At 39.3% G+C, this 26,911-nt stretch overlaps 2 protein-coding genes across 2 annotated transcripts; one reads left to right on the top strand and one right to left on the bottom strand.

The window, feature by feature from the left end:
- Positions 1-12,758: 12,758 nt before the first annotated feature.
- LOC103723249 (uncharacterized) lies at positions 12,759-18,863 on the top strand. The gene is made up of 5 exons (XM_089929933.1): positions 12,759-13,404; positions 14,283-14,505; positions 16,549-16,740; positions 17,087-17,405; positions 18,554-18,863. Exons 1-5 carry the CDS (start codon positions 12,805-12,807, stop codon positions 18,861-18,863), a joined length of 1,644 nt encoding a protein of 547 aa, XP_089786059.1. The 5' UTR covers positions 12,759-12,804.
- LOC103723250 (protein SENSITIVE TO PROTON RHIZOTOXICITY 2) lies at positions 17,770-26,559 on the bottom strand. Its single transcript, XM_008814115.5, has 2 exons — positions 25,356-26,559; positions 17,770-18,991 (listed from the first exon to the last, which is right to left on the bottom strand). The coding sequence occupies exon 1, from the start codon at positions 26,399-26,401 to the stop codon at positions 25,373-25,375; it is 1,029 nt and encodes a 342-aa protein (XP_008812337.4). The 5' UTR covers positions 26,402-26,559; the 3' UTR covers positions 17,770-18,991; positions 25,356-25,372.
- Between the last annotated feature and the right edge of the window lie 352 nt (positions 26,560-26,911).

The raw sequence follows: 26,911 nt of genomic DNA, 5'->3' as shown, positions 1-26,911 counted from the left end.
TTCATTAGAAAAATCTTAAGTATTTATACAAAACCAAGACACTCAAATATCACCTTCTATCAAGCTAACATTTTTAAATAATGTTCTACATCATTACAATAGGTATCAGAATGAAACGGGCTTACATCCAAGTCTACCAAGTAGTATGTGTTTAGTCCCACATCAATTAGTCAAGCGAAGATGCCTACAAAAGACATCAAAGTGGAACCTTACTCTAGCGACGATGCCAAGTCTTCAAACAACAGGAGTATGTGTTTAATCCCACATAAATTATGTGCTGCAGAGATGTTGGATGCTTACACAATGCTAAAGAACCTATATAACTCCTTCTATCTATCTTTTTCGAATAAGATCTTAGGTCGTTATGGATGTTATCAACATGAATCGAGCCCATAGCTCAAGCAAACAAGAGGACATACAGGTCCATTGAAACTAAGCATATGTTCATAATCGTGTCGATGATTATATTTAAATGAATTTGAATCTCCAAGTTCATGAGGATGTTGGGGTTTAAACCAAAGGAAGTATATGAGAACTTATACAAATGTATGTTTGATCCCATATCGGTTATTTATCAAGGAAATTTTGGATACTTTATAGGGCCTAGAAATCTAAATAACACCTTCCAACTAACCCTTTTAGATAAGATCCTAGGTTTTTAAAATTATGTTCTCTTTCTTTTAAAAAATAATATTTAAGAATTAATTTTTTATGTAGTTTCTTCATTTTCACAGGCTAAAAAATAAAAAGATCTTCATGAATCAATGTCAATCCAGGGAATTGTGTTGGTTCAACATCAATTGAAGCAGACCACAATTAATCAAAAATAAAACAAATTTATTAAAAAATTGGATCATGCATGAACATTGATTTTGATTTTGATGAACATTGTTTAATTACCACGATGTGGGAATCATATATCTTGTTAACATTTTTCTCGATAGATGTAATAGACTTTTTTGAAAGAAAAATTTTAACAGAAATGATTTAGCTTACTCCATTCTACTGGTTTTATTTTAATGAGCATATGAATTGATGTTTAAAATTTCCTAATCTCCTTTAGTATGTTGCAGGTATCATAATCAAAGATTGCACAACATTTGAAGAGCATCATTTTCTTCTCAAATGAGAATTCTATCTTAGAGAAGTCCAATCTAATTAAAGACATTCTCGTGCCACTATGGAAAAGTTTAAGGAAAGCGTACTAAAAAGATAGCCACCATATGGACAAAATGCTTCAATGATCTTCTAGTGAATATTGGAAGCAGACAGCATGTCGAATGACCACCAAAATCAAAAGTGGACAAAAAATTATTAATTTATATGAGACAAACCGTGAAAATCAGTGGAGAAGCTCTCAAAGTTTACGTAAGAATTGGCAGGCCTAACCAACTTCAGTTCAAAAATTTCAATAAAAATTAAAATCTGACAAGAGGAAACCATATTCCTCTGCCCAATCCTTCACTATTGGGAATGAGATCAAGAAGGCATAGCCAACGTGAACTCCTTGGGCGGTATGAATAGCCATCAGCCATTGGGGCCATTCCAACCGGAAACGACTGGCCTTATCCGCCATTGAGTCGAGTTTACCCCCTCCCAAAACTCTCTTTAAATCCCTTCTTCCGTTTGAATGATCCATCACTGCACCCCCTCTCTACTTCCTCTCCCTTTCTTCCTCATCTCCAGCAAACACCGTGTTGCCGGAACCGAGCATCACTGCCCGAAACACCCCTTCTCTCTCTAGCTCTTGGGTGCTATGTTTTCTTGTTCTAAGATCCATCACCTCTCTTCTCGCCAAAATCCACAGGAATCAACCACCATCGACCGAGAGCTGCCGCTCGCCCGTGAGTCCCTACCCCTCTCTTGCTTCTTCCTTGATTAAGGGAGTTGCCACCTAAAGAAGCTAGAGGCGTTGCCCTTCCCTTTTTCCTTTTCTATTTCCTCTATGTGCGTGTCTGAACCACGGTGGCCACCTCGTCACAGGCCGCGATGCCTCACTACAACTCAAGCCACCGCTGGACCACCAAGCAACCTCGCCCCTTCTATTTGTTTCCCTTTTGAACAGGATGAGGAACCCCATTTATCATCTCCAATTTGCTATGAAAAGAAAGAAAAAAAGAAAAGAGAAAAAAAAAAGGAAAAAAAAGGGAACCCATCCCCTGATCTCACCTCTTTAGATCGGGTCCTCAATCTGACCATCCTTAAATCATTCCCTAATGGTCGATTTGGATTAGATAAACCAGACATTTGAATAAACCCAAACCAAGTTTCTCTCTCTTCACTTTAATCTTATTTTCTCTCTCATAATTGAAAGCTAACGGTATTAGATCCTTTTTCATCATAGCTTTCAACTCCAAAAGAGCAACAAGTTTGGACATCGGGCCATGTGCTGGAAGCTGTGATTAGTCTGTTAGAATGATTTTTGAATCTGAGTAAATCTGGTCAATAAGTTTTCTCTACCTGGTGAATTTTATAATGCATGCTATGCATTTGTTTAGAATCTATAATTACTAGTTTTGAAGGAATAATTAAAAAAATATTTAAATATTTGAAAATTAAAAATTTTGAAAAAATATGCATGATTATGAATATTGTGCATGTTTATATAATAGGATAATTCATAATAATTATGGATCAAGGATAAATTCCTTTCCCGGTATGATTAGGAAAATAACGATGAATTTGTATAATTACACTGTTTGCAAAAAAAAAAAAAAAAAAAGCTTTGCAAAGTTAAATTTTAAGATTGTGCGGCCGTCTAGGCTAGAACCATCCGATGGGCCGTGACAAGTTGAGTTGCTATGAAATTAACCCAAGTCCTCTCCGTTTTTAACAAGATTAATTGGGTTACTAAAACCCACCGGCTCGTCCAAAGGCCAAGTAACATCATACTAAATACTAATAGCTAGCTGTTGAGGTCGAAAAATGAGGGATACCAGCTAGAGTTTTAGGGGCAGTATACCACATATGCACCTTCCTCGAGCTAAATATGTGGAGGAAATCCACGAGTCCGCTAGCCACGCACGTGCCAATCCACTAGCTGATGGTCACTTTCTTAATCCCTTTTCTGGTTGGGAAGCCATCCGGAGATTGTTACATCTAAGGTCGAGTTCAAGTTATACCTAATGTATCTCCTATGCATGTTTATGATGCTTTTGATGAATATTTTATTATGACTGTGCAAAACATATATCATGTTAATATTTTCTCTCTAGCCTACTAGATACCTTTTTTTTCTTAAAAAAAAAAAAAAATGCTTGTATTCTGCATGAAATCATGCGGGTGTATGCTTAGTCTAGCATTAGCTATGCAATAAAAAAATATTGGATACTTATACAGGCAAGAGACATAAAAAAATATTAAGTTGAAACATATGTCCGCACAGGATAAGCTAGAGTTCAAACAATTTTAGACAACTCGAAGCAATCGCTACACCCAATTCCAATATTAAGTTGAAACTCGATCTGACTCTGTCAGGCTTTAATTTGTTTCTTCTGTTTACTTTAAGAGATCGTTTGTTCAAGAAAACTATCACATAGATGCAACTGCGCAAGAGCTCTGCAATGGAATCTTGAGAGCATTCCCTACGCTCTCATGAACAGTTGCATCGAGAGACAGAATCGTGCCATAAAGTAGAATCTGATGAACCCTTATGATTGGCAAAATGACTTCGTTTGATTTGTCACTTCTAGTTTATCGTACCAAGAGAAAATGCTAAAACTATTTACATTGCTGTGATGTATTCCTCCCATAGTTTACATTTCTACCAAGATATGTTCGTCGAAGAAATTCATGTTCTGTTTTGTTTTTTGTTTTTTTTTTGTTGAAAATGGCAATTCATATAGATCTAACGTAAGTACATCCTGCCAAATCAGAAGAAATCAAAAAATACAAATGGAGCGGAAGCTCTACTGTGGATGTCCAGCGGAACTTCCGGAATGCCGTGCAACATAGGAGAAGACCCAGTCTGCTACCCTATTCGTCTCTCGAAAAACGTGTATTGCCTGAAACTCATCTATCTTCATAGCCAGCCTGCGAGTCTCACGAATAAGAGGGTGACCATTTTCATACCTGTCCGCACATCGGATCCAATCTATAACTATAGATGAATCTCCCTCAAGGTTCACCCGCCCCGCATAAGATATGCCCGCCCAAGCAAATGATTTTGGAAGAGAGCGACCCTAATCCAGCAATCAATATCAAAATGAACTGGCCCGCAAATATCATTGCTGCCGACAATAAAGAATAAGAGCTTCACCGACAATTCCTCTAATGGGCTAGCATGCAAGCCACGTTTCACGTATGGAGAGAGATCAAATAAGTCGGAGGATCTCTAGTTGAAACTGTGAGATACGGGCTGAAGTCGGCAGCCCAAGCCGACTTCAGCCCCATTCTTTTCGAGAAGAGCCGGAACAGAGGATCGCGAACGCGATCCTCTCCGGCTCCTCCGGGGGCAATCGGGGCGAGGGCGCCGCAGGCATCCCGCGGCACCCCCTCCTCCAGCTAATCCGCCGCCAATCCGGCCGTGGATTTCGCTCAACCGCTGTGATTCACATGGCGGAGAGCCGTTATCGTAGGTCTATAAAGCCCTTTTCTTTTCCCCTCCTCCTAGATCACCTCTGAGCCGCCTCCTCTCCCTCTCCTTCCTCTCCTCTCCCTCTCCTTCCTCTGCTTCCGCTTCCCAAGTGGCCGGCGAGTCGCCTCAGCCAACCACCATCACCACCCGAGCTAGCCTCTCCTATATTGAGATCTTCTTCATCTTCAGTAAGCACCGCCGCCGCCGCTGCTTGACCACCGGATCGAGCCGCTCCTCTGCTGAGATTCCTCCTCTCCACTGCCTCCATGGCCAGCCAGTGAGCCTCCCTTCTCTCTATTCTTCTGATTTTAACTAAACCAAAGCCAATCCCTTTCTTTGTTCTAGACACAATCGAGATCTCTCGGTTTTTCTTTGACGTCGGCCGCTGCAGCGGTCGGCTGGCCGTCGACCGGGAGATGGCCTCCGACCACCCCGCCGGCCCCCTTCCTCTCCCGTCTTTCCTTCTTCCCCTGTCCGTGGGGGTTTGGGGAAGGAGGAGGCCCATCACGGGCCAAATCGGGCCCGTTGGGCCCTGTCCATTTTAGGCCCAACTGGGGCCCAGTTGGGCAGTACACTTGTGGGCCTAACTTGAGCCCAGTTCAGATCCGAACCCGAAATCCGAACCCCGAAATCCAAAACCCGAATCCGAAATCCAAACCCGAACCCGAACCCGAGCCCATTTGGCCAGTAACGAAAAATTTTGCAGAAAAGCCCTTGATAGTATATTATTTCACAAAAGAGTCTTCTGCAATTTAGGTTTGATCCCTCTTAGAAAGTTGTATTACATAAAGGTCCTCAAATATGTTATTTAGTCCCTTTACTCAAGTTTTATTATAGAACAGTACCCTGTAATTAAGTATTAGTCCCTGCAATGAATTTTATTGCATAAATAATCCATTAGAGACCAACTTTGGGGGCCCTAATGGGTGGGTCTATGCGGGCCCATTGGGCCGTGTCCGATGTGGGTCCTATCAAGTCATACCCATTATGGGCCAACTCTAGGCCCTGTTGGGCTGCGTCCAATAGTATTATTTTTTATTTTGCTTAGCTCTGAAATTAACACAAAGATTAATTAAATTTAAACAGGTGAACCTAATCTGCTTATCTGAAGTACGAGTTAAGCGAGAAGATGTAAGTAACTTAATGCTTCAAAGTGCATTTTTCTAAAATAATTATTAGTAGATTAAATTATATATTTTGTATTTAGTAAAATGGGTCTGGCATGTTAAATTTTATTTGAAAATTATGTTATATGCTCTAAAATCCGTAAACTATGACTGGGCAATTTATGAAATCTGTATTTATATATATATACATTCTCAGCATGGCTACGATCTGTTCTGTTCTGTTCTGGCCCTGTCAATGGGGATTATACGTTGGACCTGTCGACTTATAATCTGTGAGAAACCGGTTTCGACACCGCGCCACCGGTGATTAGAATGGTGGTTTCTGAACACCGGCTGCCATCGGTGGGTAAATATAGTGGATTTGGCACTTTTGTGCAACACAGGCTGCCATTGGTGGGTAAATATAGTAGATTTGGCACTTTTGTGCAATACCGGCTGCCATCGGTGGATAAAAATAGTGGATTTGGCACCTTGTGCAACCTATGCCACTGGGTTACGTGGCCATAGCCTGTTTGTGTTGGAATTCTGGTATCAGAGTTTTTGGAAAAATGATAATAAGTTTTAAAAACAGTAAAACAATGTTATTTATGATTTATTCCAGACATTATCCTGTATTTTGATCTGATATGCTCTAACCCCACTTTGGGGTATTTTGTTGCTTATTAGGCTAGTGTAGCTCATTATTTTATTTTCTCTGTTTTTCATATCCAGAAGCTTGATCACACGGGATTGGGGAGTGCGTTAGATGTTCCGATGATTCCATCAGTTATGAGCATTTTAGTTAGATTGATTAGAGTATTTGACTTACGTCAGCATATGTTATTTGAAATTTTTTGATTAAATTATTTATGTCAATTTTAAGTATTTGTATTTGCTTCGATATGATCAGCTGTCTTGCACGCCTGTGCGGTCTGCCGTACGGGCGTGCGGCGTCTGCCGCGCTTTGGGCTCGGGGCGTGACAGAAACCGCAAATTTAGCGAGCAATGGCACAGATATAAGGAGTCGACAGTCTCTGCGGTGCATTTTTGCACTGCAGACCTATACAAAGCTTGATTGCTGCCACATCATTTCATTGCAGAGACTAATTTCTATCAAACGCGGCACATTGCATCACTGCATGCATGCCAAACACAGCAGTGTAGTTGGTACCAAATAGCTATCCTTCTCCCTGATGGGATGATGCAGCAGCGACCGAGGGCTATACAGCCATCTGCCGTGCTAGACACAAACCATAAAAAACTTAAACTCGCAAAACAGTCCATGCATCAAGCACAACAATATTATCCAAGAATTCTCAGAAGAACCCATACAACCATACCATCCAAGATTTCTTCGGAAGAACCCATACTATAGTATCCTATAGCTTACATAGGTCATACACAGGTACTTCACATGCAGAGCACATAAATGAATGATGCGGCAGCAATCGAGGACTGTACAATCATCTACAATACAAAACATGCAACCATAGAGGATTCAAATTCATGAATTAGAGGATCCAAACTCATAAAAGAATCTGGACTGCAATGTCCCATACGTCACAAACGTTATGAACCAGATCTGCAGTAATCAAATATCTCATCTAAGTAAATTAGTTGAAAGATGTTATTCAAATTTCTTGCTTCTATATATTTATTATTATTTAATTATACAAATAGTGATAAGAGAGAGCATATCCATATACGGGTCATCGTATGTAATTCCCGTTGAAACCGACGCACCATGGCCGAGCTAGGGATCGAAGCTTTCACCAAAAATAGATATAAAAGATGCAGCGGAAGCTTTGGACTGAGGCAAGGAGAAGAGGGGTTGGTGGGTGCGGTCGGTCGGGTTGGACAGTGGGGGAGCGCAGATCGAGGTTATGACTTAAAAGATACAAAAAGTCAAGGAAGAAGGAATGATGGGCGGTCTTGGAGGACATCGACTATTGGTTGCTTGGTGGGAGAGAGATGCCGGCCGATAAGCTCGGGCGCCAGGGGGGATGGAATTGACCCGTTGAGGAAGTGGTTACGTGACCATCTTGGCTATCGGGATGGAGATTTCAAGCCAAGCATATTTTCGAGAAGTCAATAGAGCTGTAGATTGAATGACCGCTTACGTGATCAATCATTCCGGTAATACTCTATGAGCTGAAGATGAAGAAGGCATTTTATTTTTCTGATTTTATTGAATGCATTTGTACTCTTTATATTTAAATTACTCCTCCCCCGCGCAAAGAAAAAAAAGAAGAAAGGAAGTGGTTACGTCGACAATACGCTGTTTTGAAGTGGTTCAAACGCGGCCGCTAGGTTGCGGGCATGATCAGGAATCAATCAGTAGTGCAGGTAGACATCCGCATCTTTTCTTCTTAGTTGTTCCCAACTTAAAAAGTGGGTGCAGATGCGGAGGATGCTTTCTCTTTTAACCTTCTATTTTTTTTTTGAAAAAAAAAGTGAAAGATGTTCGCATTAGACCTCAAATACAACAAAATATTGCATGAAACGATGATTACTAGTACTATTACATAGGATGTTAAGATTCCTGTATCATTTTCAGCCCATGTCAGAAAGGCTAGAATATCATGGATAGTAGTAGACCTCAAATTGATAGAATAAAATACGAAGAAAAATGTCTCGAATAAAAGCAAAGAAAACACATTTTTAGTAATAAAAAGTTCAAGCCATTTTTTTCTTTAAATCAGTGAGGATTAAAAAATAGAAAAATATAAAAAGGAGTTAAATCGACCAGGTGATGGTATTTCAACGAATAATTTTAGTTAGAGATACAAGGACAAATTTAAGATGAAAAATCTCAATTTTGTAGATAGGAAGAGTTTAAATTTGAATAGTGTGAGAACTATATAATGTTTCCATATTTACACATAAGATGTAATTCATATAAATAGATGTTACGCTCTCGTCATGGTTCGATTTGACAAATCAAGTGACCCCAACTTGCTATTTTTTGAGCCTGTGGTGCTATGATTTTCCTTGACAAATCTATAGTTCTTCTCACCTAAAACAACTCCATATCGCACACCTTCAGATTTTTGTTTGAAATAATTAATTCACTTATTACGGGTTTAGTTATAAACATATGAGGGTGTAAAGAAAAAAGCTTCATGACCCACTGGCAAATTAAATGTTGATGATCGAGAAATGAAAACTTAAGTTATTGGATGTGATTTAGAAAGTATAAAATTTTTATGTATAAAAACATATATTATTGATAATCCTGGTCTATTCATCAAGCCATCATAAATACATAGTTGTGATTAATGATATCGTGTATGGATTTTATGCTGGCTTGGTGCATAGGCTAGGGTCTAGAAATCATATGATTTCATAAATAGGCATTCTGCATCTCTTACATTATATTCAACAGTTGATATTCTTATTTTTGGCCATCAATATTGAATTTGATGGCGGTTGTGAAATCTTTGGGTACACCCAATATTTGTTGTAACTATGCCGTTTAATACTCCTTTATCTTGATGGTACGAGTGAAACATAATAGTTCCACCTTCAACCACTAATTTTGCAAAATGGCTAAAACATTTTAATACTTAAATGTGCTTAATTAGGTGCCTTGCTCGATGATAAGGGGAATAGTGTTCAATTCTAAGATTTTTAATTCTTGTCAGAAGTACTTTTCATTTCGAGTTTTAAATATAAAAAATAAATAAAAATATATCTATCTATTAATTATCTTATTTCTACTAGCATCGACAGGTTGCACTATTGTGTACTTGATTTCATCTTACCCTGCTTGATCGCATGGCTCCAATTTCATCGCACGTAGGTGCCCTAGTTGTGTTCGCTCAAGCTAGGCTACAGATAGTTTCAATAACAATTTAGTTTCATAAATTTTCGGCTGTTACTCTCGACATCAATACTTTAGCTCAACAAAGGTTCAAGACAGACCATGATCGATCCACTTATGCTTTTGTATAATTCAAGCTCCTTTTTGTTCTCTCTCTTGACATGAACGTTGTCGAAGAGAAAATTCCTGTAACCTAGTGGTGGTACCCTTATTCTTTTCTCGTATTCTGACATGCTTCCATTATTATTTAAAATAAAAATAAAAAAATATTTTTTAATGGCATATTGTGCGAAAAGTATGAACACTAATGAAGGAGTAAGGCCCGTTTAGGAAAACTATTGGCAGTAGAGCTTTTGGAAATAGAGCTATTGAAAGTAGAACTTTTTTAAGTAGAGATTTTATAAAAAGTTGCCTGCTGTTTGGTAACTATATTTCTAAACTGTTGTAGCACTTTAACATGTGTTTGGTAAACAAACTGAGAAAGTATTTTTGTATGACAAAATTACCATAAAGAACATTGTATAGTATTATACAATAGAGCGTAATAAAATATAACATATATTAATATATAAATATATAATATAGTATAATATTACTGTAATGTAATATAATATTATTATAATATAATAATATAATCTTGTATACTATAGCATAATAATTTAATATAATATTAAATTATTTAACATAACATATCAATGTATTATGATATAATGTAATCTAATATTATATTTATAGTATAATACAATAATAAAGGTATAAAATATTATAATTATTAACGTAAATTAATTTTTACAAAATATAACATAATATTAAATGATTTAATATAATTTATTAATATATTATTATATAATGTAATAAAATATTATATTTATAGTATAATACAATAATAAAGGTATAAAATAATAATAGGAAACAAGAATATCTTTTTTTGCATGGAAGGGAGTCTGATCCACAGTTAGGGTTCTTTGTTAGGACTCCAGCAGATTTTTAGGTTTATAAAGAGATAAAGTATGTAATTGTTATATTTTATTATAGGTATTTTGGTCAAAAAAACAGCTTTCCGACAAAACTCAAAACAACTTTTTCGGAAAGTTCTAAAATGGAGCTTCTTTCAAAAAGCTGTTTTTAGCTTTCTGGAAAAGTTAAAATAGTTTTCCGAAATTTTTACCAAACACTTTTTTTTTCATCCAAAAGTACTTTTGGAGGGTCAGAAAGTACTTTTTGCCCTTCCAAAAGCTCTTTCAAATGGGCTCATGCTTTGATCTTTAACTTCGCCCGGAAAACAACGAATCTAGAACAAAAAATGGCATGTACTTGCATGCATCAAATGCTAGTTAGATGGCACTACTGGCTCTCGTTCATCTTTGGTCGCAAGCTAGGTCCAATGTGCATGGTAACAACGGAAACAAGGATATTAATACTTGATGCACAGTTTACGATATATTAATTAGAGCAAGAAAGAGATGGTTGGAAAGGTCGGGCCTACCTACTTCTTCCATCCCAATGTTTTAGAACTCGAGGATAATCCAATCGGATCAGCATGACTCCTTGTCAGATCGCTTATTGGATTTTACTATTGATCAGATTAAATGATCCGACCCACAATTCTGGCATTCCAACCATGTAACTTGGCTTAAATTTTTACTGGTTCATAAACTAGCATAAGTTAATCTTCAAAATTACCCTCATAAGAGTATTTTCTATTTATATTATATGCATTTATATCCATATATATTATTATTATTTATTGCGTGCAAATGCATGTATAGAAGGAGAGATATAATTATTAAGCATATATGATAATCTATTTATCTTAATATATAATGAGAAATTCTTGCTAAAATTTAGTCTTGGTAGATCTGAATTCTTTATTGAAATTTATCTTTCAAACAATTAATGAGAAAATAAAATAAATAACAAAATTTTATATTTTGAAAATCAATCATTTATTTGAAAAAAAAATTAATTTCCTTGGATGAAACAACGGATGAGTTGTGGGTATGCAAGTCATTCAAGAAGGAAGGGGAATGAGACAGGAAGACAAATAGCTGCTTGGTTGGGTGGAGAAATCTAAAAGAAGCCATCGATGTAGAGTTTGCGTGGCGTTTAAAGTATATGGTGCTCAATGATTTGGAGTTGTGGAAAGTGGCTGACATGGAGTTGGAGCGGAACCGACTTCAAGGAGGTGGGTTGTTATAGAATTATATAAATAAGAGTTGTTCGGAGGGACCAACAAACTTTGAGATAGGTTAGGCAATGATCTGGATCCAGTATAACCATTATTAATTAGAATATATCTGTTAGCCATGATTTTATATATATATATATATATATATATATATATATATATATATATATATATTTGTTGACACTTTATATATGGTATATATATTTCTATTTATTTCATGTATATTATATTTTCCATATTATTATATTTATATTTATTTCATGTATATTTTTCATATTATTTACTACAACTAGTAGTAGTATAATAATTATTATGATTGATAGTTCTAAAGCTCACTCGATGGAAACACCAGCCGAACCGGATCATGAAAAATTCAACTGAGTTATAATTAATTTTTGGTACAAAGCGATGAATTTTTTTTTTTTTGATATATCGGTAGCTCACATACAATGGGTGTAAGTACAGTCTAAAAAGTCAAACAGTAAAAAATAATGCAAAAGAGATAAAATAAATGTGTGGTTCTCCTATGTAAAATCTTCAGAGTGATGAGCCGCATAGGATACCATGTTGTTGGCCACTCTAGATATTTGAAGTCTCTTTGCATTGATATTTTCAAACACTGTTTTCATGGACAAAAGTGCGTATGAAACCGATCGAGAGAGGTGGTATCGCATGCTACTCTGCTGTTCATGGAAGCAGCCCAAGCACTGTACATATTGCATGCGACCACGCAAACCCCGTGTGAGTGTAAAAGCTAGCTAACGTAGGAAAGCAAAACGTATAGAATATACGAGAAGAAAGAAAATGAGAATAAAAAAAGGTAGATGAGGGTCGCTGGGTGGGCACATTATTAATTGGATCGAATCCCACTAACAAAGTGAAAACGAGCTTCGAAGAAGGGGAGGAGGCTGAGGACACGTCGGCACCAAAGTGTCAAAAAAGCAACCACCGACGGACGGCCCTCAAAGTCCTCGTTTCACACGACGGTGGTCCCCTCCAAAAACTACGTGCAATGGGGCCACACATTTCGTCTGTTAGCCATGCAAAAAACCCTATAAATAACCCCCTCCATTACCATCCAATCCCTCAGTTCACTTCTTAACTATATACCATGGCTGGTCGTAGTAGCACTAAGATCTTGGCTCTCGCCCTCGCTGTTCTCCTCAGCATCGGGCTCACCTCCGCAGCTAGATCGCTCACCGGGATCAGCGGTGGAGGTGGCAGTGGCCGTGGTGGCGGTGGAGGTGGTGGAGGAGGGTCTGGTGCTGGTTCTGGGTCTGGTTACGGTGAAGGATATGGTGAGGGATACGGTGAGGGCGCTGGCGGAGAAGTTGGTGGAGGATACGGAAAGGGAGGCGGTGGTGGAGGTGGCGGGGGTCGTGGAGAAGGTGGTGGCGAAGGATCAGGCTACGGCTCTGGGCATGGTTATGGTTCCGGCGCCGGCGGTGCGCAAGGCGGAGGCTATGGGAGTGGCGGAGGTGGTGGTGGTGGTGGTGGTGGTGGTGGCGGCCCCGGTGGGGGGCACGGAAGCGGGAGTGGATCGGGGTATGGTTCGGGAGGTGGTTCTGGGTATGGTGAAGGTGGTGCGCATGGCGGGGGCTCTGGAGGCGGCGGCGGCGGTGGGTCGGGTGGCGGCTCAGGTTCTGGCTCCGGCTACGGGTCTGGTTATGGTTCTGGCTATGGGAGTGGTGGGGGTGAAAACGGGCACTACTAATAGAAAATCCCCACTCCATAATATGCCTTAATATGTCTACAATGTGCATGCTCTGATGTGGCTTGGAATAAATGTGCGCTTTCGTCCTACCAGTGTGTGAAAAAGAGGGTATCTTTACTTAAATAATAATTAAAGAAAAGTTTATTGTAGATCTTTTCTTCTTGTTGGGTGCTACTTAGCTATATAGTTCAGGTTATAGTCTTGTGTTGCTACTTAATGTTCCATCTTGAGATGCCAAGGCAGGCCTTGATGGTCTGCGCTGTCAGGCCAAGTTAATGATGCAATGTTAAGGTAATGATCCATCTTGAGAACGCTATATGGCAGTTGCAGCACTCTTGGTGGGTGTCATTAGCAGCACTCTTAGTGGGTGACATTTGACTTTTGCACCATAAAGTTCTATACTGGTCTTTAGCGCAAAAAAAAAAAAAAAAAACTATACTAGCAACCATATCATCCATTTTGAAGGCGGGCGGTTATCATTCATTTTCAGGATATGCCACATAGTTATTTTTCAAAAAATAAACGTTAACAATCTATTTTTGATATCGATGACATGGCAGCCATCCGCGGCAGTATAGGATTGGATATTCAGGTTGGTATTTTTCACCTGAGAGCCCACAACTCCGAGTTTCCTCAAAGTCAACTTCGACGGATGCGTCCTGCAGGGCGGTAGGTGGGGCGGGGCAGGCTATATGGTCAGAAGCTCCGATTTTAGGGTGATTGCGGCTGGGGGCTGCCACTTGTTTGATATATCGGTGCCAGGGACGGAGCTTAGAGCGGCTTGGTCTGACCTGTGTTATGTTCGGCGTGCCTTGTAGAAGAGAGGCATCCTCCTAGAGGGTGATTCGGTGACGGTGATTGGGTGAATCCTGCAGGTTTCGAATGAAGTCAATGACTACGGTCTGCTTTTGAGAGATATCCGGGCTATGGCTCATGAGGAATTGGTGCTCCAGGCAAAACACGTGTTTCGAAAGGCTAATGGGGCGGCGGACTGGATAGTATCTTTTGTTGCTAACCATTTAGGAGACCACCTATGGGAGGATGAGACGAAGCTGCCTACGGCTCTCCATGATGTACTGCTTTTTGATTTTCTTGGCTGTATTCGTACACGTCATGTATGATACTTCTGTTTTAGAAAAAAAAAAAAGAAAAAAAAAAGGGGTGATAGCGTAAATTGCACTAAATTAAGACTTAATCTTCTGTACCTAACAAATTATAAAAGGTGAATCCTAAAATTGGTATGCTTTCTTGACACTGACTATAATAAAAGCGATGCATGGTTGTGTGCATAAGTCAAGGGCGACTAAAAAATTAAAATTATTAAGAAACTCCAAAAATATACTTGGAATCAATGGTTGGCATTGTGACAGCTCTCTCATCTCCTACCAAGTATTATTTTGATCATGCATGATCACTAGCCATCTTAGTGATTGGCGTTCTTGTAATGATACAGACAGTAATACCAAGATGAGGAAAGAAAAATCATAGACAAGAATATCACATGATAATCTGCTCAAGCATAGGAAGGATAACTAAAACATGAATTCTAACATGCAAATTAGATACCATCTAATTGCCTCGAGGCATGTCCTGATCCACTGCCACCAAACGAGCTCATTTGAGAATGCAACACGATTCTTTAATAAAATCAATGTAGTATGTCAAGCAGACAACAAAAGAAATTCCAAATTTGATTTTGAACGATGGACTTGGATCAAAATGTACGGATGTGACCGCATCTAGTATCGCTTTTATTTTTTTACTTTTATTTTCAATAATCTAAGAAAAAAAATGAACTAGACCGAAGAACATGGATAATGAGACTTCTTTGTTTTCCAAAATTGTATAAATATTTAGAGAACATAAAAGCAAGCATCTTCGATATCAATCTCCATATGGTCCTTTATTAATTTGTAGAGGAACAAGATTACACAAACTTGACCTAGCAACCCAAGGAAAGCGAAAAGTTATCTTATGGACCGTGCACATCTCTTTTACCAAAAAAATTTGCATGGCTCCACTACAAAAGAAAGGATATCTCCTGGTGCTTTGTTTGGTCTTTACCGATGCTTTTAAGCGTCGGTAGATTTCCTGCCAATGCCCCCCAAAGCGTGGGTAAGACGGAAGCCGGAGAGGAGAAATAGGGGAAGTAGCCAGGGCAGAATGAGGGCTCGATCGGGGTCGGGCACTGGGTTTTGAGGGATTCTAGTCTTAGACGACGCTTATAAGCATCGTCTTAGGCAGAGGACAACAATGACGCTTAAAAGCATCGTCCTAGGTCCAGTTCCCATGCTTTCCAGCAACGATTTCGCTAGAGGACTGTGACGATGCATTTAAGCGTCATCGATTCTTTCAAATTGCCGACGCTCTTAAAAAGCATCGGCAAAATTTGGCGCAGCAGAAAATTTTGCCGACGCTTTTTCCTAGCGTCGGAAAAAAAAGGTCGGCTTTTTCTAATTTTACTGTAGTGCTCATCTTCTCATCTAGCAAAACTTGCACCCCGTAGCCCAACTCAATATGACTAAGCCGAACCTGCAAGCTAGCAACTTACCGCTAAGACCTAAATAAATTGATTTAACTCAAAGCCAAAACACCAATGAGATGTGCAAAGTCAGATCGAGTTTGGCCATGACCATGTCGGGTGCAACTCTAAAGCTCATCAGTACTTGCTTCATGCCTAAGACTTTGTTTTGGATTACATCTAATTGATCGAGCAGGTGAAATCGGCCCAAATAATCATGAAACATACCATATCATGAGCAGTCGACAACCATCCTGGGCCTAGCCCATTGAGATAGATCTCTAAAGGCTTCCACATGCGCCTAACGTGCATGGTTTAGAGAGAGCACGTTAGAATCTGAGACCATGCGTTCTTCCCGGCGGAACAGTGGCCGAAATCAATGAACCCTTAACTGAGCACCCACAATCACTCAGGGCCTCCTTTTCCCAACGCATCCTAAAAGTGGCAAAAGATTCAGGCCAATATAACCAAACTCTACACACATATAAATATACATACATATATATATATATATATAGAGTGCCAGGCTAGATATATCTTCAGCTTTTGCTACCATCACCATCGCCGCGGCGCCATGGAATCCTCCTTGCAATCCCTCCTTGTAGCCGCTTTGGTGTTAGTATTGCTCATGACGCCTTGCATCGAGGCCATCAACGACCGCCAGCATAGCATCATCGATTTCAAGCAGCATCTTTCCCCCTCCTGGCGTCAGTCCCACCATCTCAGAGGTCATCATGGCAAGTTTACGGCCAGCCAATGGAACTTTGCCCATGCTACGTTTTATGGAGGCAGCGATGGCTCCGATACGAGGGGTAAAGTTCTATTAATTTTTCTGGAGAAATAATTAAAAGACTGCTGCATACAGGGAATAGATGATCTTGAATGTACAATGCACAATTAATTTGCTTATGTCTTCCATCCATTTTTCTCCTACAATATACCTGTAGGTAGGTGAGACGCCATGGTTTCAGATTTCTCTGAAACCATTCGTACCTACTAGTTATCCACTCAATTCGCTATAATATATTTTGTAGCACCTTAATTACTGGCTGCTTCTTCTTCTTCCTCCTTTATATCTATATCTTTTATGTATATATATGTATATGTGGATGACAAATTAGTTGATGACTCTAATCCAAGAATTCCAAATCCTGGCAGCGGGAGCATGTGGTTACCAAGACACTGTGAGCCAGGGCTATGGGCTGCAGACTGCTGCATTGAGTAATGCTCTCTTTAATGATGGCTTGTCATGTGGAGCTTGTTTCGAGATCAAGTGCCACAACGAGGCCAAATGGTGTAAACCCGGCAACCCTTCCATTTTTGTCACTGCTACCAACCAATGCCCACCCAACTACAATCTGCCCAGTGACAATGGAGGCTGGTGCAACCCACCTCGCGTCCATTTTGATCTTACACAGCCGGCCTTCCTCCAAATCGCCGAGTACAAAGCCGGGATCGTGCCCGTTGCATACCGGAGGTAACACATTAGCTCATAGGCCTTTTATTCTTTTGCATTTTTCTCTCATTTGCAGCCATTATCCCAATAAACAGTAAGCAAATGACCCAGATGGCCATTTTTTTTCCCCCTCAAGTTTACATTATCCCAATAAAATATGTGGTTTTCATTTTTGGTGTCCAAGTGTCATTTAAAGCCTTGCTTTGTTCAACTTAATACTGTATCCCCCCCCCCCCAACATAAAGCAAAATAGAACAGATCCTAATCTGAACCTGATAGAGTTTTGCTTATGAAGATGGAGATTCGGGAAATATATGTTTAACCTCCAATATTGGACGTGGAAGTCCATGACTAGTTGCATTGTTGAATTGCCACTCTTGATAGCTTTCTTAGATTCTAAAAGGGTAGTATCTATAGATGTTCTTGGAGAAGGACTTTATGTTTTTACCTTTTTTCCAGAAGGAGGTTGAGCAAGCTCGACCCACTGTATTAAGAAGATGATTTGTAGAAGGAAAATTCATAATGTTGATGGTACGAGTCTTGCAGTATGTGATAAGAAATTTTCAGAACTACATGATAGCTTTATATCAAGCAGCGCTCTGGACCAAATTAATCAAGCTATTACCGAGGTTGCTACAATATGCGATCAATTAAACCGAGCAAATGAAGGACTGGAAAGCATATAACTAAAAGTCACTATATGATCAAGAGCCTGACAGTAGATATGTGACCTTGTGTAGGAAATAAAGATTTGGTAAGATCTCTGAATAGGATGACAAATATGTATTGTAACATGAGATTCTTATATCTGATCTTGTAACTTTTAGTAACTTTTTCGATCAATTTCCTTTTTCTCTTTTCGTAAAATTCCAAAGCTCATGTTTTCTCCAATGTGAATTAGATTAGATTATTGTCCCTGTAAGAGGAACTTTACCTTATTTGGTGCATATCGGAGGAAATGCGAACATTATATTCCTGTTACTCATTAGCTTTGCAAGAATTTGCTATCAATCAGCTAACATATTCCCTTCTCCATGGCCTTCTTTTATTCAATCCAAAACAAAACATTTTGCTCTCTCAAAAACAAAATATTATACATGCAGAACATGATAAAAAGCATAAATTTTTCAAAAAGGTGAAAGTTTATATGATGGCCAATTGAATTGCAGGGTTCCATGCAAGAGACAAGGTGGCATCAGATTCACCATCACTGGAAATCCTTACTTCAACCTAGTCCTTGTGTGGAATGTCGCCGGCGCCGGAGATGTGCACAATGTGCTAGTTAAAGGAAACAAGTTGCCATGGGTGTCGTTGACTCGGAACTGGGGCCAGTACTGGCAAACTGATAAAGACTTGACTGGCCAATCTCTAACATTCAGAGTCATAACCAGTGATGGACGCAAATCAACCTCTTGGCACATCACCCCTCGCAATTGGCAGTTTGGCCAGACCTTTGAAGGCAAGAACTTCAAGTACTGAGCAAATTTGGCTTAACAGTTAACAATCTAAGCCCAATCTTTGTCTAGCTTCTACTAGAGTAATATCTCTGAGCTTGGTGACTATAGGAGTCTGCTGAAGGTTGACAGCAGCCAGGACATTACATCGATCTGTGTAAAACGTGAATGATATTAGTTGGAGCAGTTATAGTGCAAGGCGTAAAGAGGGATTAGAAAGAAGAAATTGCTGACTAGCTTATGTATAATAAAGCATTCAGCTCAAATTTACGAACATGGTGGTGCAAATAAGCATTAAGAGCTTATGTTTTGGATGATTTTTGTGTTCACATGAACTAGGATAATAGAAATAAAATCTTTGGGTACAATTAGGGCTGCAAATGCATCGAACTGACCTGCTTCCAATTCAAAACTAACATCCCCACCAAAAAAAAAAACTAGCCTGAACCAAAGAGGGCTTACATGTTTTGCATAGAAAGAAACCTTCTGTAGGATGAAGAGATGAATGGTATTCTTTGGTAGTAGTATCTGCCATGAAGTGCCATTTTGGTTTTTGACAGAGTGATTTTAAATGAAGTGTTCCCTTTGACATCTATCCATGATCAAGGATATCTATAAAAATTGATCTGACAAAGAATATCCTCCACCATACAATAGGGTAATCAAGTGTTCAGATTCAGGAATGTAAAATTTCATCTGTATTATAAGTTCTCAACCATTCTGATAATATTGCATTTTGCAATAGATTATCTTTTGTATTTAACCTAGCCTTACCCATATCACAAATTGAATTTGATATATGCTCTTATTAAAATATCAGATGTGGATAGGATCATGAATAAATCTATATCCACTCCGTAGAATGGCATACTTGCCAGAACACCACTTCTTGAGAAGGTAATAGATCAAAGTTTAATTCTGTATCAAGCTTTGCCTTTACCATATTTCAGCATCCAAAGTTAACAAATTGATAGGGCTACTAATACCATGCACTTACTGAGGAATACAGCCTGTGTTAGTGATCAAGGTATTTCCACTCTTTAACACCTTAAGGAAAAAACACATACTGATTGACTAATTGAGGCATTGAATCATATCCAAGAACAATGTTCACTTGTGAAATGAGCTCAATGGTTAAATTGGAGATATTGTACTAAGTTATTTTAATATTAAGATAAATTTAGCCTTAAGAGAATATAAAAGCAGCTGATAACGACGACAAAGAAGCAGTTCAAATGAATCGGCATGTCCATGGAGAACAATGGAACCATTGTGACACAGTTTACCTGTCAACTTGACCTAATTCTTCACATTAGAAGAGCTCTTCCTTCCCCAGAATCAATTTATGGATTTACTAAAATGAAATCCGATGGATAGGATTTTTGCTTAAAAGTATCTTTGAAGATGTGGAAATTTCTGGTTTGTATGAAAAGTTCTTTTGATTCAAATACCAAACAAAATTCTAATTTCTGCTTTACTCATGTAGGGGAGGGTGCTATTCACCTTGCTCCTAATTCTCCATAGTTTATTTGATAGAAGAAATCAACACAAAGAGTATGCTACGAACTTAGAGAAATTGAGTCTATAATACCGAGTAGTTTACCAAAAATATTTCAGGCAATGATCAGTATTGGCATGTAAAAATTTTTGTTTGTTATAGTTGCCAAAGGGACGGAAAAACTATAACAACCCAGGATCTCACCTAAAATGGATAGCTGGAATGTATTATTTGGATTCCTTGATCTTATATAAGTACCCAAAATCCACCCAGTAAATAACCAATGTGGGACTAAATACGCCGCATGGGTCCTCACGTATTATTTTTGGGTTACTTGATTCTGTATAAATACCCAACATCTATCTAGCAAATAACTGATGTCGAACTAAACACATGCCCGCTCGAACCTTTGCAAAAACTATATCCTGATATATATATGAGCTATGTTACTTTCGAATAGTAACGGTTTTATTAATTGTCTCTAATTAATCTGAAAGTTAACCTTTTTTTATGGTTTTTATGGTTTGCCACTGAGGTGGTAGCCCAATGGGAACGTGGTCTTACTTCCAACCAAGTGGTTCCGAGTTCGAAACGCACGGGCGTCGATTAAATTGTGGAGACCAGATGCTCTCTACTCGGACATAGAGTCTGGAAGGGCGTATCGCCCTGTTGGTAGCTTCAGTGGTGCCAGGTGTGACGCCCAGAGGGGTAACCGAGCCGAGCCCACTGGTGAGGAGGGTATGAGTAAAACCGGCCGGGGTGCCCAACACACGGTCATTTCTGCCCGCATCGAACATTCTCCTGGCGGGGTGGGGGCCTAGTGGGGGCTGCTACGCGGGGGTGGCCTCCCCCTTCCTCCCTCCTTCCTCTTTATTTTAGCAAAAAAAAAAAAAAGGTTGGTCGGTCAGCTCCTCTATGTGCCACCTGAGCGGTAACAGTTTCTCATCTCTTCATTGAATGCCGGTTCACCAGAGGAATTTGGTCTTCACTGCAAATCTAAGGCTGCAAATGGGTCGGGTTGACCCGAGACCCGACCCGGCCCGACCCGCATAGACCCGACCCGACCCCGAATTTTAAGACCCGCGGGTTCGGGTCGGGTCTTAAAATTGGACCCGAATCAATTTCTGGGTCGGGTCTGGGTTTACCGAATGGATCCGACCCGACCCGAATGGACCCGAAGAGAGAAAGAGAGAGGGATCTTCTCATGTGCTGGAGCTGATTTCAACATTACATTGTGCCCCTAGGTTTGAAGTGGAAGGCAGTACTGGAGGGCTTAGAATATTGTCGACTGTAGCCTTAATATTTTTGGCTAATTAGTACTTGATTAAATGGCATAATGTATTAAGATAAACTATAGTAGTAGTCTCTATATATAATTGAGGATAGTGCACAAGGATGTTGGATGGTGAAAAAACTCTATAATGGAGGAAAATGAGTATATGTCAGTTTTAGTCTCTAAATGCCTAAGGAAATTAATTAAAGCGATGAAATCGTTTGCTTGGTTTTGTTTGTTATTAATCCTGGTGTTATTAGTGCGCCCTTTACTGGCTTTGTGAGCAAATGTGCTAAATTGGCTCCCAAAATTATTTCCTTTACCAAAAACATAGATATGTTTCAGGTAGTTATTTTACCCATCCATTATGCAATGTAATCGATGCTATCAAGCCTCTTTTTTCCCATGAACAATACCAAACTAGGCCTACAAGGAGAATCCGGGCGAATAGAATCTTTCCTCTCCTCAGTGATGATTTTCCAGAAGCTCTTCGTCCATTAGCAAAAGACTCGCGTTTTGATGGAAGCTCCACAACGCATCTTATAACCTTATATATGTGGATTGCTGTAATCTGTCAAAGAAAGTTAGCGAGTCCCTTGTAATTGGTTGCAAGACCCCCAAAGAGGTATGAGGTTTGATAACAAGGTACATCTCTACTAACGACAACTTAATTAATACGTTTCAAATGCACTTACAATAACTATCCTCCATAAAGTCGGCCGGCAAATGTATGTATGTATGTATGTGCGTACGTATGGATATTGTTTGAAATTGCTTAATGCCTATGGGCTCGTTTGGTTTGCAGGAAGCATTTTTCCTCGTAGGAATATGATTTCTGGAAAACAAATTCCTACGAAGAGATACCTAGGAAAGTACTTGTGGTATGTTTGGTTGACCATGGAAAAATGACAAATTTACAAAGTGCTTATGTTTGGTTGGCCATCCACTTTTCTGGGAAAGTTATGTATAATTCCTATTATGCCCTTAATAAAAATTAGGTTTTTAATGCTTCTTTAATGCTTAAGGGCCTTTTGGGGAAAAAAATAAAAATGAAGTGATTTCCGCCTCATGGGGAAGTAACTTTCTCATGTTTCTCATGGAAAAGACTTTTCCATGAAATGTGAAAATTATATTCCAATGGAAATACAACTTTTCTGTCTCTCTTCTTTAAAAACTCCAACTAAACAAGAGGCATCTCATTACTTTCTCATTGACCACATTTTCCTCCCTTTTTTTCCCACGAACCAAACGAGCCCTATGTGATTTTAAGAGTCTTACAGGTAAAATCATTTGATCAAAGATGAAATCATTTATGCAATGCTATGGCCATTTTTAAATGCACCTGCTTGTTAGTTGATTGACATCAAATTCAAGCATTCAAACCAAGAATGAATCAAGAGGATTACTAAAATTGTTGTGGACCATTTGACCACCTCAGGCAGGTGCAGAGCATATCTGCTACACCCAAACCAGTTCTCACATCAAATCTTCTTCAAAGTATAACTTTAGCATATCTATTTTTGAATTTTTTTTTGTTAGTGAAATTGGATATCTTTTCAAGATCTATAATATAATAACTTGGACATGTCTGTCAAGCTCTGGATGACCCTGTTTCAAAGTCGTTTAGGTCTGAAACATCTGGACAAATTAACTTTTATCCTCTTTTATAATATTTTATCAAGACATATTTTCCAATCTATGAGGAATTGGGTGACATGAAAAATATATAATTGATATAGAAGATGAGATTTACCTCTAAGAAGATTTTAACATTTCAACATACTGGTCACTAGATCTATTCACAAGCCGAGCTAGCTAGATTAGGTTGAGGACAAGATTTGCCGAAGGTCAATATGATTTACTTAGGCCTGGCCCTGACCCAATCGAGCTTGTGGGCCTACTTTTTTGGCCCAATCCTGGCCTTTACTTGGGCCAGGACTTGATCTTTTTTGACCTTTTTTTTCAATTTTTAAAATGTACTGGAAGTGCATAAAAATGCTAAATATGAATAACTAAATATTACCTAAAGTAATTTCAATACTCAATGGCGAAAATAAGATTCTCTAAGATTCTAGATCTTCTCCATAAAGTTTACATATCAAAAAGGCTAGGATTTAAGCATAAAGAACTAGGGTTTAAAATTTCGGGCCAATCTAAGCTTGGGCCGGTCTTTAATCTCCAAGCTAGAGTCTAGCCCATTTAATAGGCATGCTTATTTTCTAGACCTAGCATGCCCCGTGGGGCCTCAAACTTTGGTCCAAACCTATCTAAAAGACTTTGGGCTTGAATAGATCGGGCAAACCGATTACAAGTAACTAGTCGCTAACTATTTTAAGAAAACTTTGATCTCTTTAAACGGAAAGAAGAATCTAACCCAAATTTGGATATTCGGACCTTACTAGTATAAACAGAGGCACTGCAATAAATTCTGTTATCATATTTAATAAAAAGCAAAAAGGACTTAAAATCTTACTTTCATGGTTCTTAGATTTTGTTGTCGGAGACGTTCGAGTTGAGTGGATTGAGGAATTACTTTTCTCCCCGATCATATCAAAAAGAAATTTGCTTTTGAAGATCGGGGAGGTAGGTAGGCTTCAAACAACAAAATCAAGGTAAAACCATGAAAGAGAGATGTCATTTGAATTTGGTAAAGGTGGAGGTGTGGAGCTTGAGGTATAGAAGATAATACAACTTGAGCATGCAATTTAAGTTTACAGGGAAGGGTTATTCTTGTACAGTGATGAACTGATTTCTCAAAAATATTCAAGTATAAGAATTGTTATTTGGATACATATTCAGTTAATGAAGAGCGCCACATATTATATAAGATGATCTCGGTGAAATGAAGAAAGCTAGGGTGAATGTTTATAAATTAGGAAGAACTTATTAGAATTCAGAACAGTGTAGGAATCTATCAGCAAAACCAGCACAGTTTGACTGTGCAGAATCAGCAAAAATCACTACATTGAGTTTGGCTTTCATATTCAACTTAGGTTAAAGGTTGACTCATAAAAGAAAAAGGGCATGCTATGAAGAACTTGGCTAAAAGCAGCAAAGGAACTTGAAAATATATTCGACAAGATGTGGCCTTAAATTATATTCACAGGTTAGGAGATATTTAAGAATCATGACATGGTATTTAATTTAGATTATTTGACCATGGACATTACTACTACTACTACAATGGATTTATAGGAAGTTAACTTCATATCGGTCTTCAATTCATGACTAAATCCTAAGCAACTAACTCGATTTAATATGTTTTGTGCAATTCATGAATGCACAAAAATTTTTTTCAGTGATTGTGATTAATTCCAAGGAGAAACTACATGATGAAATGTTTGGGAGTTTTAGCTTTAAAAAGAACTGAGCTAATTTGAAGGAAGAAGCGAATAGCTAGTAGTAGAAGTAGAGAAGGATTAACTGAGAGGAATTTAGCATGTAGAGCATTTCGGCTTCTTCAGTTTCCCTACTCTACAAAGAGACATAGAATTCCAGTGAAACACCTGCCTTGGTGTTTATGGTGAACCTCAAGGTATGCTTACTAAATAACAAGCAAATTACCATACATCTTTGCTCTAAGCTATTTAAGAGTTCGACATGGATATAGATACATACATCTGTGATCTGAACTCATGCACTAAATTTATTACATGCTAAAAACAATCAATTACTCCTAAAACGTTACGTTGCTTAACATAAAATAAAGATAAAAACATATATACTTCAAGTCTAGACCACCTTACCTTCATCCATTTGGAATTCACTTTCCCAAGAAACTTTTAACTGGAGTATGACCAGAGAACAAAGCTACATGGCCCATGAGCTTATCCTTCCTTGAGAAGTTGGTCCCGCATGAGCACCGCCATCGGAGGTCCCCACAGTGCTTCTCATGCGTGCGGAGGTCTGACAGCACCGAGAACTTCTTGTGGTCGCACCGGTTGCATACATACATCTTCGGGCAGTGGCTGCGCTTGTAGTGGTTCTTCGCACAAGCCATCGACTTGAGCGGCTGGAAACTGGCATGGTTCTTGTTCCACCTGCACCCTTCTTGGGGACACGAATACCTCTGTGCCGATCCAGTGTTCTTCTGTGCCATGGAGCCACCACTATTCTTCAAGGGATTGCTCAAAGCTGCGGCGGTCTTGTATTCGTCGCCATGAGCTCTCATGTGCATCCTTAAATTCGCTTCCCTCTTGAACCCCTTGCCGCACACTTGGCAGTAGTGACTGTATTTGGCCAATAGAGCAGCAGCATCCATTTCGATGATGTCGTCGCATCCATTTAGCGGAAAAGTATGCGATTCCCCGCATTTTTCGACCTCATAAGGCATTCCCATGTTTCGATGATCTGCAGTTTTAGCTCCATTACCACCGCTACTGACGCTTATGCCATGATCTCTGGCATTGCTGCTTTGGTTGGCATTGTGATATTGGACTTCGAAACTAATGACGGTACTCCTACCACCTTCCGAGTTGTTGTAGAAGACTTGGTTCATGGCTTCGGTGGATCCCTGCTGGTACAGTACTTTCGTTTGATGCTGAGGCAGATCACGACTCAGGACAGCGGCATCGAGGCCTATTTGCTGGAGAATATACGCTGTGGATGAGGCTGCAGTGATGATCTGCTGAACAATATCTCCAGCACTCGAGATTTCCATGACTATAGATTCCTGCTGGATTTCATTCGGAGAGAGAGCTGCAGCCGCAAGGGTTTCCAATTGCTGGACCTTGTCTCGGAGGACAGAGAGATTGTATAGAAGATTGTGGGAGGGAGAGAACATATCGTCCATTCCTTCATAGTTTTGGAAAGCTTGTGAGTTACTTGGAAAGCATGGAGCGGCCCCTGATGTCAGGGTTGAGGCCTCTACTATCTCCTAAATTCTTGCACCTAGTAGAAGAGGAATGGAGCAATTTATTGCTCGTCTTCTACGGAAGAAAGGGTGGAGGAGTTGTTGGGAGAGGAGATAAAGAAGAAAGAAGAAAGGCTCGAGTCAACTTCGAGCTTAAAGACATCCCTGCATGAGCCTCCCTCGGATCCTACCAAGCCCACAAGTGACAACCTTCGTGCAGAAGACCGGGCTTTCTTTACGCATTACAATAGTGCTGTGACGGATGCCAGCGGCGACACTGGGGTTTGTCCAATGATATAATCTTCCTTGCTGGACTACGCAAATGGTTTGTTGGGTGAGGATTTGTGCATGAGTTGATCACTTCAACGTGGCTTGCTCCCTATCTGTTTACCACCACGGCTACAGTCGGGGAAAAACCAGGTGGCATCTGGTGAAGAGTAGGCACACACA

The sequence above is a fragment of the Phoenix dactylifera genome, chromosome 3 (genome assembly GCF_051530095.1).
Source record: "Phoenix dactylifera cultivar Ajwa chromosome 3, Ajwa_hap1_PhDact_Kaust_v1.1, whole genome shotgun sequence".
NCBI lineage: Eukaryota > Viridiplantae > Streptophyta > Magnoliopsida > Arecales > Arecaceae > Phoenix > Phoenix dactylifera.
This window is presented reverse-complemented; position numbering and strand designations above follow the sequence as displayed.